The sequence below is a fragment of the Lissotriton vulgaris genome, unplaced genomic scaffold (genome assembly GCF_964263255.1).
Source record: "Lissotriton vulgaris unplaced genomic scaffold, aLisVul1.2 SCAFFOLD_1152, whole genome shotgun sequence".
NCBI lineage: Eukaryota > Metazoa > Chordata > Amphibia > Caudata > Salamandridae > Lissotriton > Lissotriton vulgaris.
In genome coordinates, this window is record NW_028246626.1 from 394,973 (window position 1) to 412,332 (window position 17,360).

The 17,360-nt window shown below is 41.4% G+C and overlaps 1 protein-coding gene across 1 annotated transcript in view; it reads right to left on the minus strand.

Moving 5' to 3' along the window:
- The window catches only part of LOC147665810 (usherin-like), a gene marked incomplete at its 5' end in the record, with an annotated part of 525,382 nt that overhangs the window by 216,147 nt on the left and 291,875 nt on the right, over window positions 1–17,360 (minus strand). Inside the window, 3 exons of the mRNA XM_086949466.1 lie at window positions 199–343; window positions 556–725; window positions 12,242–12,514. Coding sequence (XP_086805592.1) covers window positions 199–343; window positions 556–725; window positions 12,242–12,514 — 588 coding nt within the window. The remainder of the gene's footprint in view (window positions 1–198; window positions 344–555; window positions 726–12,241; window positions 12,515–17,360) is intronic.

Below are 17,360 nucleotides of genomic sequence, written 5' to 3' on the forward strand. Positions count from 1 at the left end.
AAGGTGACACATTTTTAGTAGCAGAGTAAGTGACCAAATGCACTTTTTATTTTGATCTACCAAAGTTTTGGACAGGCATCCGTAGCACTCACAAATAATACATGACCTTCAATGTGGTTTTAGTCACTCGCATATATTTTATAATAGTACAACACAATTTATTTTTTAAATAAATATATTAAGACGTGTTTTCTTTACCTCCTGCTAATGTCCTCCCCGTGCCTGGATCGCTGGTTACACAGCCAACTCGATTGCAAAGAGTTATGGTGAAGTTGTAAATTCTATATGGCTTTAATCCTGACACTGTATGAAATCGCTCGTAGGCTTCAGCGATGTGCAGAACCTGCAAAAGTAAACAAATCATTTGATTGACATTACATTATTAACACGTCTTCCATTAAACGGCCTCTGTACTCCGGGCTTTTCAGCACTAAAAATAAAACCTTTCTCTACAGGCTAGTATACCTTTTGCAAAAGTCTTAAATTAAACCTACAAAAAAATGTAGTGAAGGTGACTGCAGTGCAAACACCACTATTACAATAAAAATGCTTTACCTGTGAGCGAATTTCCCCGTCATGTATGGGCTTTGGTTGTTCAGAAACAACACTGATGCCGTATCCGAGCACTTTTCCTCTTGTTGTGTTATCCAGAGGCCTTTCCCAGGACACATTAAGAGAGTCTGATGAAAGAGCGTGGACCAATGGAGGAGGCATGAATACAGGGGCTGAAAGAAAATCAAGTGAGGTTTGTTAGATGGTCAACAAACAGATCCGTTTTCATGGGTAGTTTCTATGGAACGAGTGCTGTGGGGCATTTTCTAAGTAATTGACATAACAAGTCTTTCAATAGCCTATCATAAATGTGTATTTTGTTTTTACTGTACTCCATAGCAGGGTACATTCTTGACTCTAGTTTAGTTCATTTGGACCAGGCGACTAACTGAAAAAGAAGACTGACTGATGGTTTTGCATGTCACAGGGAGCATAAACAAATGGGCCAAAAAGTAACATTTCTATTTTTTATTTCCACAGGAATCTTTACTCTGCAACTTAGAAAACAAGCACTGGCAAAGCCAATAGGTTCCGCATTTACAAAAGTTATTGGCTTTGGCAATGTGTTTTTTGCATGCTGTACACCAGTGTGGCTGCTGTACAGTATAGCTAAAAGTTAGTGGTTTCGAGTGCCCTATAGTGGAGTTGGGGGAGTGGAGTGTCATAGAATGGATTTGCTGGAGTAAAGTGTCCTAGAGTGTAGTAGGTAGAGCAGATGGTCAGCATGGCAAAGTAGAAATCATTGCCAATGACCAGGGCAATAGAACCACTCCAAGCTACGTTGCCTTCACAGATACCGAGAGGTTAATTGGCTATGCGGCAAAGAACAAAGTTGCAATGAACCCCACCAACACAGTTTTCTAAAATAGAGTCATACTGCATTTTTGATGTGTTATTTATTTTAGTTCTATCATAGAGTTTGTAAGTGAGCTAACTGAACACAGTCTTTTTGCACATCTGCCTCAAAAAAAATAATTAAAGAAGAGTCATCTTGATTGGGATATGACATGCCTTACAGAGGCAGCATACATCAAAAGAACTTTGCACGATGCATGGTGATGCTTCATACCACCCTAGTCTTTAAAAACATCGGATGGAGAGCTTTTATCTCTCAAAAGGAGCATCTGTAATGTTTGAGTTCTGAACTCGTTGGATATTGATGAGCCATTAGCTTCTCAGGACCTTACATTCCATTTGTTTCAGACAAGGCCGTGTATTGGTTCAGATGAAGACTATAAATGGTGGAGCATAAATAAAAACCTAACTACTTCTTAAGAACTCGAGATGAAATACACAGACCGTGCCACTGAATTTGAGAGTTTAGGAGCGCAAATGTGTTATATATACTTTGTGTTTCCAGTTACATGAAGAGATAATATTAGAGTCTGTGTTTGCTGTTCAGTGATTGTAAGTAAAGGTAATTACATAAATGTTTTAAGACAAGGCCAACAAAATATCCAAAATTCACAATGATACTGCTTTTTACATACAGGGAAGGACCCATGTTCTATTTCAGGTTGTCTTTGGTATGGCACAAGGAGATTTCTTGAGCTGCATATTTCTCCAGTGAGATTACATAGCGCTAGTGAAGCTAGAAATAGGGTGGTTTTGTCAGTTTGGTACCGCCGGACACTGTACAAACCCTTAGACATTCTATAAGAAATGTGATTTATGTGGGAAGGTGGAATGAATCACATCCTGCCCATATTGCATTGGTTTCAGTAAGCACTTATGGGAGGTGGTGCGTTTTAATAAATCAATTTTATAACTTGTTTATTTTCTTGTTTAAAGGTGTACTATTTAAGTACGTAATGCTTAACATTGTGGCACACATAATGATGAATTACCACACACCTTCCATCGTTAAAGGAGGTAGGTAAGTATTTTTGCATAAATAGAATACTCCTTAAGAATGATGAATGAGGATTTTTTCTTTTATTTTTTAAACCTGTGCACTGTTGGCACTAATAAATAACATGTTTGGATCTTAACTTCACCCCATTTTAAGCTGCCATCAGGTAAACCAACACACACATATAAGAGATTAATTTACAAAGCCAACACAACCAGCATCCCCGTTCATCTTTTATACAAGGTCATCAACTCTGGTGGTTCTCAGCACACTTGCAGCCAGGACACCATCAGACCGCAGACTAAGGACTGTAAAAAATAAAAAGCCAAGACAGCAAGCATTTTCCATAGATGCACTCAGGATCTGGAACAACATCCCATCTCCACCAGGACAGCCCTAATGGTGCTCCAATTTAGGAGAGTTGAAGACTCACACATTTCAAGAACCCTGCATCACAATAAATTAACCGTCCATAACCCGGTTTCCTCTGCAATGTTTTTTTTACCATGTACTGCACTCCGCTGGCTTGGTTTGCTCTGCGTCTTGGGGGCATTTTATTTATGCTGGAGTAATGAGAGTAATTTTAGTAACTATGCATTACTCTTGTGCAGCTGCGGCCGGTAGTGGGAGTACCGGCCGGGCGGTGACGTGGGGAGGTGAAGGGGCAGGGTGGGAGGTAGTAATGTATGGATTATGGACCTTAACAGGTAAGTAAACATATAAATAAATAAAACGTATTTCATTGCTCGCACTGCATCGCATTTGGTGATGCAGTGCACGCAACAAAATTCGTTTTATTTACTTATATGTTTATTTACCTGTTAAGGTCCGTAATCCATACATTACTACCCCCCACCCTGGCCCTCCCCCTTCCCACGTGACCGCCCGCAGGTACTCCACCTACCGGCCGCGGCTGCTCTTGTGATGCGAAATTATGCAATTACGCCAGCTTGAGTGATTAAGAGTATATTGGAGCACAAATCCTACTGCAGAAGCACAGGAACACTGAACTAAGAGAGCGAGTCCCTACGGCCTACTATTATTTGTGTCCTGTAGTATTTAGTGCTAAAAAGCCAAAATATTACAGTACTATGTCAATAAATTGACAGTTTCACCCCAGAATTCAAGGACATAGGTACAACTTTACTGTTATTATTAAAGGTAAGCATGGAGAACATGGTATTTTCATTGAAGAGCCCCAGTGCTTCCCAAACACCTAAATTATTGCGGAATTCAAACCCTTTAAAAATTTTACTGAATCACATTCCTACTTGCTGACATTTTTTTCCAATTTGTAAACATTCTCCATTTTGTTTACCACATTTCATAATTTAGTGGTATACTTTTTCCCCACAACCCAAAAGTCACAGATTGGAGTACCACCTTAGAAGCGCACCACCACAACATTCAGGTGTGCTGAAGGTTAAATGGACCTTGTGCCGCCAAGTAATGATAGCAGAGGTTTTGGATTCCCAAGAATTTACGAATCTGACAGAAAAGTAACTTGAGTATTCGCTATATGTTAGAACTGGGGGTCTCTAGTTGGCAGAGGTAGGTACCACTCTCCAAATAGGGACCCTTGCATCTAGTCAGGGTAAGGAGGAGACCCTCTGAGATAACCCCTGCTCACCCTCTAGGTAGCTTGGCACGAGCAGTCAAGGCTAATCAGAAGGCAATGTGTAAAGTATTTGTACCAACATTCACAGTAACACAGTGAAAACACCACAAACTGACTCCACAACAGTTTAGAAAAATAAAGATATTTAATCTAAACTACACAAGACCAAAATGACAAAAATCCAACATACACAGTTCAAGATTATGGTTTCAAAAGAATTCTTAAGGTTGCAATAAAAGTTCTTTAGGTTGCGATAAAATAATCCACAGTTGCGTGAAAAGTTCACAGTTGCGTCACGTTTCAGACACAGTACCTTTGTTGCGACAAAGTTCCAAAAGTAGAAGCTGGTGTGGTGGAAAACAAGAGACCTTGGGGAGGCGATGCGACAGCCCTGCTGCAGCAGCGGGCACGTTGCGTCGAATCCGGCCTGTATCGGGAGGAAGGCCACTTGTATGGATTCCGGTGCGTAGGTTCCGTAAGAAGTTTGTTCTCAAAAAGGCACGATGCGTTGATCTCGTAGGGGCTGCGACGATCTCCGGGGCGACGATGCGCGATCCAGCGGCGATCTCTCTCTCGTAACTCCTAGATGCGATTGCTCTGCGACGATGTTCGCAGCGACGTGATGCGGTCCGCAAGCAAGCGGTGCAGCGATCTCACCCAGCGACGACAGACTCTGCGACGACACTCGCAGCGATGGTAATTTTCCCGCACTGGTCAGGTGCGTCCCGCAAACGAAGGATGCGCCGGCTCTGGCAGTGGCAACAGGCGCTGCGACGATCTCGCCCTTTGTAGCGGCGGGAATTTCCTCGCACTGTCGGGGATGCGCTCCGCAGCGAGCGATGCGATTACTTTTCTGTAGCAAAGTCTTTAAATCTTGGTTTCCAGCTTCCCAGCACAGGTACAACTTCCAGATGCACCAGACATGGGCCACGCACTCCAGGAAGGACATAACTCTCTCAGTAGAACTCAGGGGAAGCTGGGGGTGAAGTCCTTTTGTTCCTGGGACTTCAGAACAGGGAGCCAGCTCTTCTCAGGCCCTTGGAGATTCCTTCAAGCAAAGGGACACAGCACAAAGCAAAGTCCTTCCCCTCTCCTTGGCAGCAAAGCAACAGCAGGGCAATCCAGCAGAGCAACAGCTGGACAATCTTCCTTCTTCAGTTTCAGCTTTCTCCTTGGCAGAGGTTCCTTCTTGATTCCAGGATGATCTAATTTTTTGTTGTCAGGGGTCCTGTACTTATACCCCTAAAAGTCTTTGTTCTCTTTGTGCATGTGGGCCCTGAACCAGTTCTGGGTGAATCTTCAGCACTTTGTTTTCCTCGCTTCTCCTTTGCTTTCAGAGAGAGGGGCAGGGTCCTCAGCCACCCAGCAGGAGGTGGAGCCAGCATTGTGGAAGGGAGGCACAGCCCTATTCAGGCCCAGGTGCTATCTCCTCCCACCACTCAAGTTGCAAATGCTGTCTTTCAGTCTAGGGTTGACTCAGCCAGCCTCCTGGGGAATCCCCAGCCCCTGTCACTCTCAAACCAGACAGTCAATACACAAACAGACCAAGGCACACACAAGGCACAAGAGAACAGCAACTCTCTAAAAGTGCTGTTCTCAAACACAGGATTTAAAAACAACATTTCCTAAAAGATGTGTTATTAAATTCTGAGTTCAGGGATACTAGACTCTTATTATGTCCTATCTTGTTCCTGTGGGAAGAAATGCTGGTAGCCACTTTAGCCAGCATCCCCCATGCTAACCTATGGAGCAAGATAGCCTTACAATAGTGAAAAACGAAAATGGCTGTAATTCACTACCAGAGCATGTCAACTGCACCAGTACATCCTCTACCTTTCACATACACTGCACCCTGCCCAGGGGGGTACCCTGGGCCTTCCAAAGGGGTGACCAATGCGCACAAAAAGGGAAGGGTTAGGCCTGGTCAGTGGGGACACTGACCAGGAGGACATGGCAGTTCACAGACTGCACACAGGCACTGCAGTGGCAGGCCTGAGACACCATTTTAGAGCTACTCATGTGGGTGGCACAATCAGTGCTGTAGGCTCACTAGTAGCATTTGTCATCACCAGCCCTGGCACACCCAGTGCACTTTACTAGGGACTTCATGGTGATACAAATATGCCAATCATGTACATCCAATCATAATAACAATTTACATAGGGAGCACTTACACTCTGGCACTGATCAGCAGTGGCAAACTGTCCAAAGCATCTATACCATCAAAAACGAAATCTAGCACAGCATCAAAAATACAGGAGGTAGAGGCCATAAAGACATGGGAACCCACGCTAAAGATGCCAGGTCTAACAGCTATGCACTCTGTATTCCCAGACCATGTCAAGCCAACTATCTGTACTAGGTATGGGCGGAAAATCCGTTTCGCTCGCGGATTTTGCAGATTTTCGGGAAATCCGCAATCCGCGAGATTCGCGAATCTCCCGCAAAATCCGCAAATCCGCGAGCAGCGGATTTTGCTCGCACTGCTTGCACTGTTCGCGTGAGTTCGCGGCTTCCCAGTACAACTTCGCGCCCCGCGAATAAGTGCTAAATTGCAGAAATACGATCTTAGCAAAACTGAAACTACTTGCCAGGTTCAAAAGTTCAGGCTCATCATTAGTAGCCATTTCCTGTAGTGCTTCCTGAGGGGCCCCTCCAGAGTTCAGTTGCCAGTTGCAACTATTATGTGACCCTGCTCTGAACCTCAGAATAGTTACACATATGCCACAAAGGTCCTGAATTACAGCTAAGGGAGACAAGCAGGAGCCAGGCTGGAAGTTAAAATCCATTAATCAGCCCCTAATTCATTATTGTCAGTTGGGGCAGGGCAGGTGTTGTAACTAATTTTGCAACAATGAAAGCACTTAGCAAGTGCAAAAGATCACTAATCAGGGCGCACTAAGGAAGCAGGTGCCAGCTAAAAAAATATTCTGTGACACATTAATCAGCCCCAAATTAATTCAGGTCACTTGAGGCAGGGAAGGTGTGCTTTGCTTTGCCGAAAATAATGTACACTGGACAACCAGAGGGTGTGGTGATGAAACAGAGGGTGGCATGGGTGGGCCAGAGGGTGGCATGAGTAGTCAGAGAGTGGCAGTGGTGACAGAGAGTGGCAGTGATGAAGAAGAGTGTCCCAAACAGGCTGGACACGTAGAAACAACAAGTTCGCGAAACTTGCGACCCGACAGGTAAGTTCGCAAATTGCAAAATTGTAAAAACCCTCGCGAACTGGCAGAAACACGGGCGAACACAAAAAAAAAAATCTGCAAATTCGCGGGAATTCGCGGATTTTGCGGATTGCGAATTCGCAAATCCGCAAAATTCGCGAACGCGAGATCCGCAAAATTCGCCCATGCTTAATCTGTACTTTTCCTAGATTTTTAGAACATTGATCAGGGACATTTGGATTGAATTTATATAGGTATGCCAGGGTATGATAAACCAACCAAGTCACATAATGCTACATTTTAAAGAAACGTGCCTCCCTGAGCATAGTTGAAATGTATATACTTAATGCTTTCTCCAGAATTCATAGCTGATATTGATTTCAGTTTCAAATTTGCATTTAACTATTTTAGAGTCAACCAACTCTTTGTGATTGGTTCAAATTAGTATGATAAACATTGTCTATTGACCAGCGTCCCTGACCCTTTTTGGTGCTGAAGCTTTTCCCCCTAGTGCTGAACCCTCTTTTGATATTAACTGCAGTACGGAAGCCTTCATACCTAAACTAATTCTCTGCCAATTTTCCCATATGTTAAGGTTGCAAAGGCGACCACGGTTTGTAGTTTTTCCCGGTATGGAGCGACAAAGTTGCCCAAACATTCATTGTATTATTCAAAATTGGGCAAAAATGCTGGAAAAGAAAGTATTCTTTTTTTTGTATAAGGAATGGCATCAATAAAAGGTTTGCTGTGATAAAATGTTCACCTTCCATAGTTTAAGAAAAAGTCAGAATTAAAAACATTTATTCCAATACAGTGTTTACAATTCTCTACGTGGTGGTGAATATTACCTATGCTTGTGGTTTCTATCAAATTACAGCTTTTTGGGAGAAGGAGCTCTGCAGCCCATGGATGACTGAAAACTAAAAAGCAGCCAAGATTCTGAATTCAGCAATGGGTCATTTTTGTTGATCGCTCATGGTTTTCACAAGTAAATGAATTTAAAAAATAGGCAAAAGTAGGAAAAACTATTAATTGGTCACAATGTTTTCATCTGTGATTTTTCTCCGTGAAAGCCAACCTATAGAAGTGATATATGATTAAATCCATAAGAATTTTCAGGTTACAAAGATGTATATTGCATTCTTATGCACACACTGACTTGCATTTAGAAGCCAAAAATGGCAAGAAGCTCAAGATATGTTAACAAATGTCTTACGGTTCACTTGTTCCCACAAGTCTCCTTATAAAAATAGAACCACACATATGTGAGTGGAACTATTGCATGGGAAAGGAAATGCCCCAAAATGCACACTGCAAAGCTCAACATGTTATATTTGCATTACATCAGTTCTTGGGATGGGAGTAACTGTGGTATTTGAGTTAGTAGTATGCCTGTATCCAAGGTAATCTACTAATGCCAGGTATTTTTGTATACCTGTTAGGGGGGTGGGTCCATATTGATATGGCTGGTATGGATCCCACTTCTTTTTCTAACCCAGAAAGTGCTGAAAATATCGAACCTAGATAAAAACACCGAATTTCCCCACATTTATGTGAGGGAAAGTGCCACAATCTGTAGAGATTGACTAAAATCCTGCCACAGAGCTCTGACACACTTGTCTCAATAAAATCAATATCAAAATTGTGTGGGTGGGCCTATCAATGAAGAATGAAAGGCACCAGAATTCAGTGTGGAAACACCAATATTTTTACTTTAAATTTCAATCATTCGGGAGATGTGGGCATTAGCAATATTTTGACCAGGGCTAGAGTGCAGCCACGTAAATCTGCCAGTATTAAACATTTCTGAAAACCATATACCGAGGGAAACCGAGGTTGTTGTGGCTCACATTAATCCTACTACATTTTCCTAACTTGAATTCCGTGCAAACATCACAGCTATGTCTAAAGCACCCAAATTCTCACTGACCAACGAAATTTGTACCTTATCTTACCTAAAATGCTCTATAAATGTAAATGTATGGGTAAAAAAGACCTCAATGATCACATATTTTTGTTGCAAATTGTTAAACTTGTAATCAACATCAAAAGCACTACTGTATTTTTACTATATCTTTAAGGAAGCTCATATGTGTGTGCATCTTTAAATCGTGAACAGAAACGCTGTAACTAACACAAAATAAATGAACATGCAACAGCAATTACAGGAATGTACTCTGTTTTCATAACAGGTTTAAACATCCAAATAGTGAGAGCTTCCCAAACAAAAAACAGCAATTAAAAAGCTGCTCTGTTATCCGTGTAAATACATCAAAGAGCCCAGACTGGCGCTAAGGACTAATTGATAACCAATCATCAAAACTTAATGGGAACACAAATCAAACATTATAACCACTCACAAAATGCCATGAACTTGGTGGACAGCCAATGCAAACAATGGCAAAATCATAAAAACATAATTAATAAAAAAAAACTGTTAAAGGGGCTGTCCAAAACTCACTGTTTGAACTTGGATATCTGGTTGTCAGAGTATGCACCCTGTACAAGCGGGAACCGTCACTCTCGTCAGGGTAAGTCAGATGCACACTCAAGATAACATGTGCTACCCTCTGGTAGCTTGGCACATAGCAGTCAGGCTTGTCTAAAGAGGCAATGTGTGAAGTATTTGTGCAACACACAGACGCACAGTAACACAAAAAAAACAACACAAAACTACTCCACATACATTTAAAATATAGAATATATTTTATGAGTAAAATAAGACCAAAATGAAAAAAATCCAATAAGTAGAACCAAAGTTATGAATAAATCAAAATGTAGTGCTTAGAACCTAATAGTGCTTAGGGGTTACTTGAGGTTGTGCTGGACCAGGGTAAATCAAAAATTCAGGTCGACCCCGATGGAGGGCAGGCCGGCTACTGGATTCACGCAGGTTCCGCTGAAATCGCACCTTGGATGGAAGATGTGTCGAAGACTAATTGCATCGGTTCCGATTGTGCAGACTATGAAGGCTTCGGCGGTAAACCCCTTCACGATGCAGGCGCTGCATCATTGTCGTGCCGCGCTGTCCATCGTCGTAGAGCTGCGCAGTTAATTGAAGAGATGTCGCCGATCAGCTCCTGTGTAGCGCCAAAAGGGAAATGCATTGGTTGCGATGAGTGCAAAGTCGTCACTGCGTCCATTTTGATAATTTTGTACAGCAGAAGTCACCTCTCAAGGGCCCAGGACTGGATTGGCACCACTTGGCAGGGCAGGATACACAGCTGGCAGTGTCCAGGTGCTGCTGGAGGGTTAAAGGAAGTTTTTTGATGGCCCTGAGACTTCATAACAGGGGGAAAGCCAGCAAGTCATTGGAGTCACTCTGCCTTCAAGTGAGATGAGTTGAGTCATTTTCCTCAGCACTGCAGAGATCAGCAAACAGCAGTGCAGCACAGCAAAGCAGAAAATAAGTTCTTCCAGTGCAGCAGTCAAGCAGTGTGGCAATACTTGTTGCAAAGCAGTCTTTACTCCTGCCAGAGGTCTTCACAAGTCCACTAGTATGCTGTTTTGGTAGGGTCAGAGCCCAAGTACTTATACCCATTTGTGCATTTAAAGTGAGGGTGACTTCAAAGAAGGGTATTTGATGTGTACACAGGTCCTTTCTTCCCAGTTCGGGGTCCAAACTATCAGTAGGAGGCAATCAGCCCGTTGTGTGGGAAACAGGACACTCTCTAATAAGATGTGTCAGCTTCCCCTCTCTCTTCTTGCCCAGGAAGAACTATCAGAATGCAGATGAGTTCTCTGTCACCGCCACCCTTCTTGTGGTTATGGCAGTCTAGAGGGAATGCACAAAGTGTAGCTGTCACCCACCCCAGACGTGTATTAGAGACAGGCTTTAAGGCACACAGAGCAGTAAGAGCAGAGAAATCTCCACTTTCTTAAAGTGGCATTTCTAAAATAGTAATGTTAAATCCAGCTTTACCAGTAAAGATGATTCATCATTGCAATTTCAAAGATATGAAACATGATGCAGCAACTCCTTTCTAATCAGGAATTACAGCTTATAGCTTAAGTGTATTGAGGAATTCTCAATGCTAGACTATGAGAGGAGTAGGCCTCACAGTAGTGAAAATTGAATGTAGCTGTTTGTCACTACCAGGACATGTAAAACCTAACAGTACATGTCCTACCTTTTACATACATTGGACCCAGCCCTTAGAGCCACGTAGGGCCTACCTTTGGGGTGACTAATGTGTAATAAAAGGGTTGTTTAAGGCTTGACAAGGAGTTTTAAATGCCAAGTTGAAGAGGCAGTAAACTGCGCACACAGGCCTCGCAATGGTAGGCCTGAGACAGGTTTGAAAGGCTGCTTGTGTGGGTGACACATTCAGTGCTGCAAGCCCACAAGTAACACTGGGTATTTGCTATACCGCTTTCCAAGGGACTTTTAAGTAAACTAAATATGCTAATTGGGTATACAACAATGTCACCATGTTTAGGGGAGAATCACATGCACTTTAGCACTGGTTAGCAGTGGTAAAGTGCTCAGAGTCCTAAGGCCAACAAAAAAAGAAGGTCAGAATAAGAGGAGGAAAGCAAAAGGTTTGTCGTGACCCTTCAGAGAGTGCTATTTTCCAGTACACACTCTCTATTCTTATTTCTCCTTTTTTGAAGAATTGATACAATGAGGTCTATTACCATTACAGTTGACTGTAGTCAGACCTACTGCTTTCTGTTTAACAGTATTAGGAACTGACCTCTGTTAAACATTCCAATGGCTCCTGGGTCTGATTTGTGCAAATGTAAACTATAAATAAATGAAATCAAACAACTACTATATTATGTGTTTGTAAGTAAGGGTAACTACACAAATGTTTTAAGACAAGGGGCAACAAAATCCCCCAAGTTCACATTGACACTGCTCAGTATTTCATGCAGGGAATGACTTGGTGTGACAAAACTACTGCACATAAAGTAACTTTGAGCGTAATTTTTGAAGATGAGATTTCAACATGCAGAAAAATACACCCATTTACAAAGACGTTAACCACTGTTATCTTACACACAAAAATGCTGAGTTTTCTGTTTATTCAATGTCATGAAATGTTTTACCTGCTTCTGAAGTTCTTGCAGACACCCAATCTGAAAATATACTGCCAGCCATATTGACCACTAAGATACGGAACTCATATTCCTTGTATGGCTCCAAATCTGTAACATTTGTGCTGGTTGGTGGGGGTTTTAATGCATTTTCATTGTCTGATTCTGCAACTGGATGTGGGCTGAGCCATCCACTACCTTGGAAGACCCTTTTCTCAGAAGGAACATGTTGGCCATCTGGTTGCAAAGCGCCTCTCATGTAGATTTCATATCGAATAATTATTCCTGAAAGCAAACAAAATAATTTATAAACACACTCTACGTAAATTCCGAAAATAAAGAATCCACCCCAATTAGTACAACATTTCAGTCCACTGTTACGCAAAGATGAAATATATAACAATTTAAACATTCCTTGGGCTTGGTTGTTGCTTGTATCAACTCATAACACTATTTTATCACTAACAAATAACCCTTTGAGTTTAGAGCACTCGTAAGATGGGTCTGTCTCCCTTTCCACTTTCTGAAGCGGGTGACAACCAATCTAAGTAAAAGGGAGGACTACCTTTGAGCCGAAGTGTCTGAATATTAAACAGATTAAAACAAATGAATATCAAGCATGCTGGAGATTCAGTATATACTGGTATGATGTGTCAAACTTGTCTACTTTCCCATAATGATACAGTACAGTACTCTTAGAACCCCATAATATTCAACAGGTGTAAGGTCAAGATGGCTTTATGGCAGCTCTTCAAACTAAAGTGATCACTGACAAAATATAGAATACAAAAATATAAGAATACTAAAAATATCGAAGTGAAAATATAGAAAGCAAAAATATCGAAGTCCTATTTACAAACAGGTAAGTACAAAAATATCAAATCAAAAATATGAAGAAAAAATATATATAGTTGGTCAAAATATCAATTTTTTTACAATGTCTTAAAAGTAATTTAAAATTAATTAAATAATAACTATAATTAACTAAAACATACTTAAAAATACTTAAATAACTTTAAAAGTATTAAATAATTAATTTAAGTTAAAAAAATAAACATACCATTTAATTTTTTAACACATATATATATATATATATATATATATATATATATATATATATATATATATATATATTAACATAATATTAATTAATAATATACAATAGTTTTACTGTAGGATAGCGGGAGGGTAAAATTTACTATTACCACTCCAGCAACTGCAACAGTAGGGTAAACGTTAGATAGCGTAGGGGTAAAAATTACTATTCCCACTCCAGTGAGTGCAATAGTAGGGGAAGCGTTGGATAGCGTAGGGGTAAAAATTACTATTCCCACTCCAGTGAGTGCAACAGTAGGGAAAGCGTTGGATAGCGTAGGGGTAAAAATTACTATTCCTACTCCAGAGAGTGCAACAGTAGGGAAAGCGTTGGATAGCTAGGGGGAAAAAAATTACTATTCCCTCTCCAGATAGTGAACAGTAGGGAAAGCGTTGGATAGCGTAGGGATAAAAATTACTATTCCCACTCCAGAGAGTGCGACCGTAGGGAAAGCGTTGGATAGCGTAGGGGTAAAAATTACTATTACCACTCCAGAGAGTGCAACAGTAGGGAAAGCTTTGGATAGCGTAAGGGTAAAAATTGCTATTCCCACTCCAGAGAGTGCAACAGTAGGGAAAGCGTTGGATAACGGGAGGGTAAAAATTACTAATCCCACTCCAGAGAGTGCAACAATAGGGAAAGTGTTGGATAGCATAGGGGTAAAAATTACTATTCTCACTCCAGAGAGTGCAACAGTAGGGAAAGCGCCGGATAGCGTAGGGGTAAAAATTAGAATTCAGACTCCAGAGGGTGCAATAGTAGGGAAAGCGTTGGATAGCGTAGGGGTAAAAATTACTATTCCCACTCCATAGAGTGCAACAGTAGGGAAAGCGTTGAATAGCGTAGGGGTAAAAATTATTATTCCCACTCCAGTGAGTGCAACAGTAGGGAAAGCGTTGGATAGAGTAGCGGTAACAATTACTATTCCCACTCCAGAGAGTGCAACAGTAGGGAAAGCGTTGGATAGCGTAGGGGGTACAAATTACTATTCCCACTCCAGAGAGTGCAACAGTAAGGAAAGCGTTGGATAGCATAGGGGTAAAAATTACTATTCCCACTCCATAGAGTGCAACAGTAGGGAAAGCGTTGAATAGCGTAGGGGTAAAAATTACTATTCCCACTCCAGTGAGTGCAACAGTAGGGAAAGCGTTGGATAGAGTAGCGGTAAAAATTACTATTCCCACTCCAGAGAGTGCAACAGTAGGGAAAGCGTTGGATAGCGTAGGGGGTACAAATTACTATTCCCACTCCAGAGAGTGCAACAGTAAGGAAAGCGTTGGATAGCGTAGGGGTAAAAATTACTATTCCCACTCCATAGAGTGCAACAGTAGGGAAAGCGTTGAATAGCGTAGGGGTAAAAATTACTATTCCCACTCCAGTGAGTGCAACAGTAGGGAAAGCGTTGGATAGAGTAGCGGTAAAAATTACTATTCCCACTCCAGAGAGTGCAACAGTAGGGAAAGCGTTGGATAGCGTAGGGGGTACAAATTACTATTCCCACTCCAGTGAGTGCAACAGTAGGGAAAGTAAATACTTCATATATTAATAAAAATAAATTAAATATTAATACCAACAAAAAATTAATTAAAAGTAATTACCAATGTAATATAATAATTAATCAATTAAAAATACAAATACAAATTATTAAACTTCATTACCTAATAATACAAATTAATTACCAATTAACAATTAATTAATTAGCAATTAAAAATTCATCAACAATGAATTCCAAATAAATACCAATAAATTTAAATATTTAAATAATTATAATTAAATTACTTCCCACCCTATTCCCCTATAAACCCACAACCTGCTACAGAATTAAATTACGCAAAAATTAAATAACATAAAATTCATTACTTAAAATAAAATATAAAAGAAATATACACTTTTCACACATGTACTAACATACAAAACACTTAAAAAAATTTGATTTAATTAATAAAAATGCGATATATTTAATACCTATATTATATACTTCGATATTTTGACTTTCTATGAAAATCGATAATAAATTACTTACCTTAAATTCGATATTTTTGTTGACTATATTCTGTCCATTCAATATGTTGTCCATTCTATATTTTCACTTCAATATTATGTGGTTCCGTGATTCCGAATTGGGTTCGATAGTGCTGAAACCCAATTTATAAAGATCGTCGGAAATGGACAATTTTGGTCTCTACAGACCGCAAATGGCGAGTGTAGCGTGTCTGAGTGTTTTCATATGAATCGATATAGGAGAACACTCTGTATTTGAGGATTTAGTTTGAACCCTCGGGTTCCATTTTGTAATGTGGCAGCCATCTTGTATGGTTGCCCTAACATAGGCCCTATGATTGTGGCCGAACGAGTCCTTGACACGTACGCCTTAGCTGACTTCTGGTTGACCTGGCCGAACTGACTCCTCGCCTGGGGCGAATCCTGCTGAGCCAGTTCCTTGGTTAGCAGCTGCACTGATAAAGATCAAAGAACAGGACGTGGTCCGATTTTATGGCCCACCGTTCCCACTCCTCTATCTCCTTTCCATCTGTTTCTGCCTTTCCTTTACGACATGTTCATCGATCTGAGTTGAAGGTTTTATGATGGGTTTGTCCGGCCTGATCGAACAGGAAACTAGCATATGTGCGATCGTTTTTGGTGGGCTGGACAACGGAAAGTGGGATTAGCTTTGACTGTCGTGATTCGTTACTTTTTGAAATGCTACTTGTTCATTGGTTCGTTTTGTATGCACTGAATGTAAATTGTGATGTTGCAAGAAGCGTAATTTTCGGCATAAAAGACTGAGTTTTGTTCATTGAGATGGTGCAGTCTCTTTCGAACTACCCGTGTGTACTTCGTAGACCTCTGTCCCTGGTTGCAACCATTAAACTTTGGTCTTTGACGTCATCGAGAAGTATCCCGTGTCTCTGTTTGCCAAGACAGGGGAATCCGGGGTCTTTGGGTGTTGCCCTGACACCTCTGGGTTTTTGTATTAGTATTGGTTCCGAGAAAACCAAGTACCTCATTTGGCGCCCAACGTGGGGCGACTTCAGCGGTACCGGTCCAAGCCAGAGGTTCGTGAGGAGCGTCGTGTGAAAATTCCGGAGGTTGGCCAGCCACTTCAGCGACCCCTGCATGTCGACGTGGTTCTGAAGGTCTTTGCTGCGAGGCTTCCCGCGTCCCGATGGCTACGAAGGACTGCTGCCCTGACTGTCGCCCTGTTTTGGAGCCTTAGACATTTGTAGAGCGAGACGATTGACGGGTCTTCTGGTGACGCCATCGACAATTCAGTTAAGTATAAAGGGAGCGTCTCCTAGTTCTTAGTTCTTAGTTTGGTTTTGTATCCTTTAGTGGATAGCTTTGATTTGGTACCTGCAGGCCCCAAAGCCAAGGGATTCGTGTATTCACGAGTTTATCGATTTTAGATTACCCTTGTTGTTTGAAGCTAGACTAGTGAGCAAGATGCCTGGTTTTAGCAGTCATAGGAATTTGTTTAGTTGTGGTACTATGAGGGATTCCCGGTTAGAGGATTCGTGTCGGTTCCTCCGATCCGAACTCCTACATACAAGTTGTATGTGAAGCATGGAGTAGGTCCTATTAGCTATAATGAGATTTGGGTAAAATACACGAAGAACGACGGTGTCCTACAGTGGCCCCGTTATGGTAGTTTTGAGACGGAAGTCTTAGATAATCTCGAAGTGAAGTTGTTCAAGAAGAAAGCCCGGTCGGCGATGTTTGACTCTTTCTGCATATGGCGCAAGGAAGCCAAACAGAAAGAAATTAAGTTAGGAAAGAAGAATAGAAAGGGTATGTCAATGGTGCAAGCTGCCGTTGCATACAGGAACGATGAAGAAGAAAGAGACAGTGAGCAGATGCTTAGAGTGAGGAAGTTAGCGGTAGACAGATGCTACCCAGTTTTGCCGAGTACAGAGCAGAAAGACGAAAAGGATCTTGTGAAAGACCCTTTGATGTCGCATTTGTTAAATTCGCAACCACCCTATATGCAGAATGCTACTGCACCACCACAGCCTATTGTGGCCGTGCAAGCTCCTA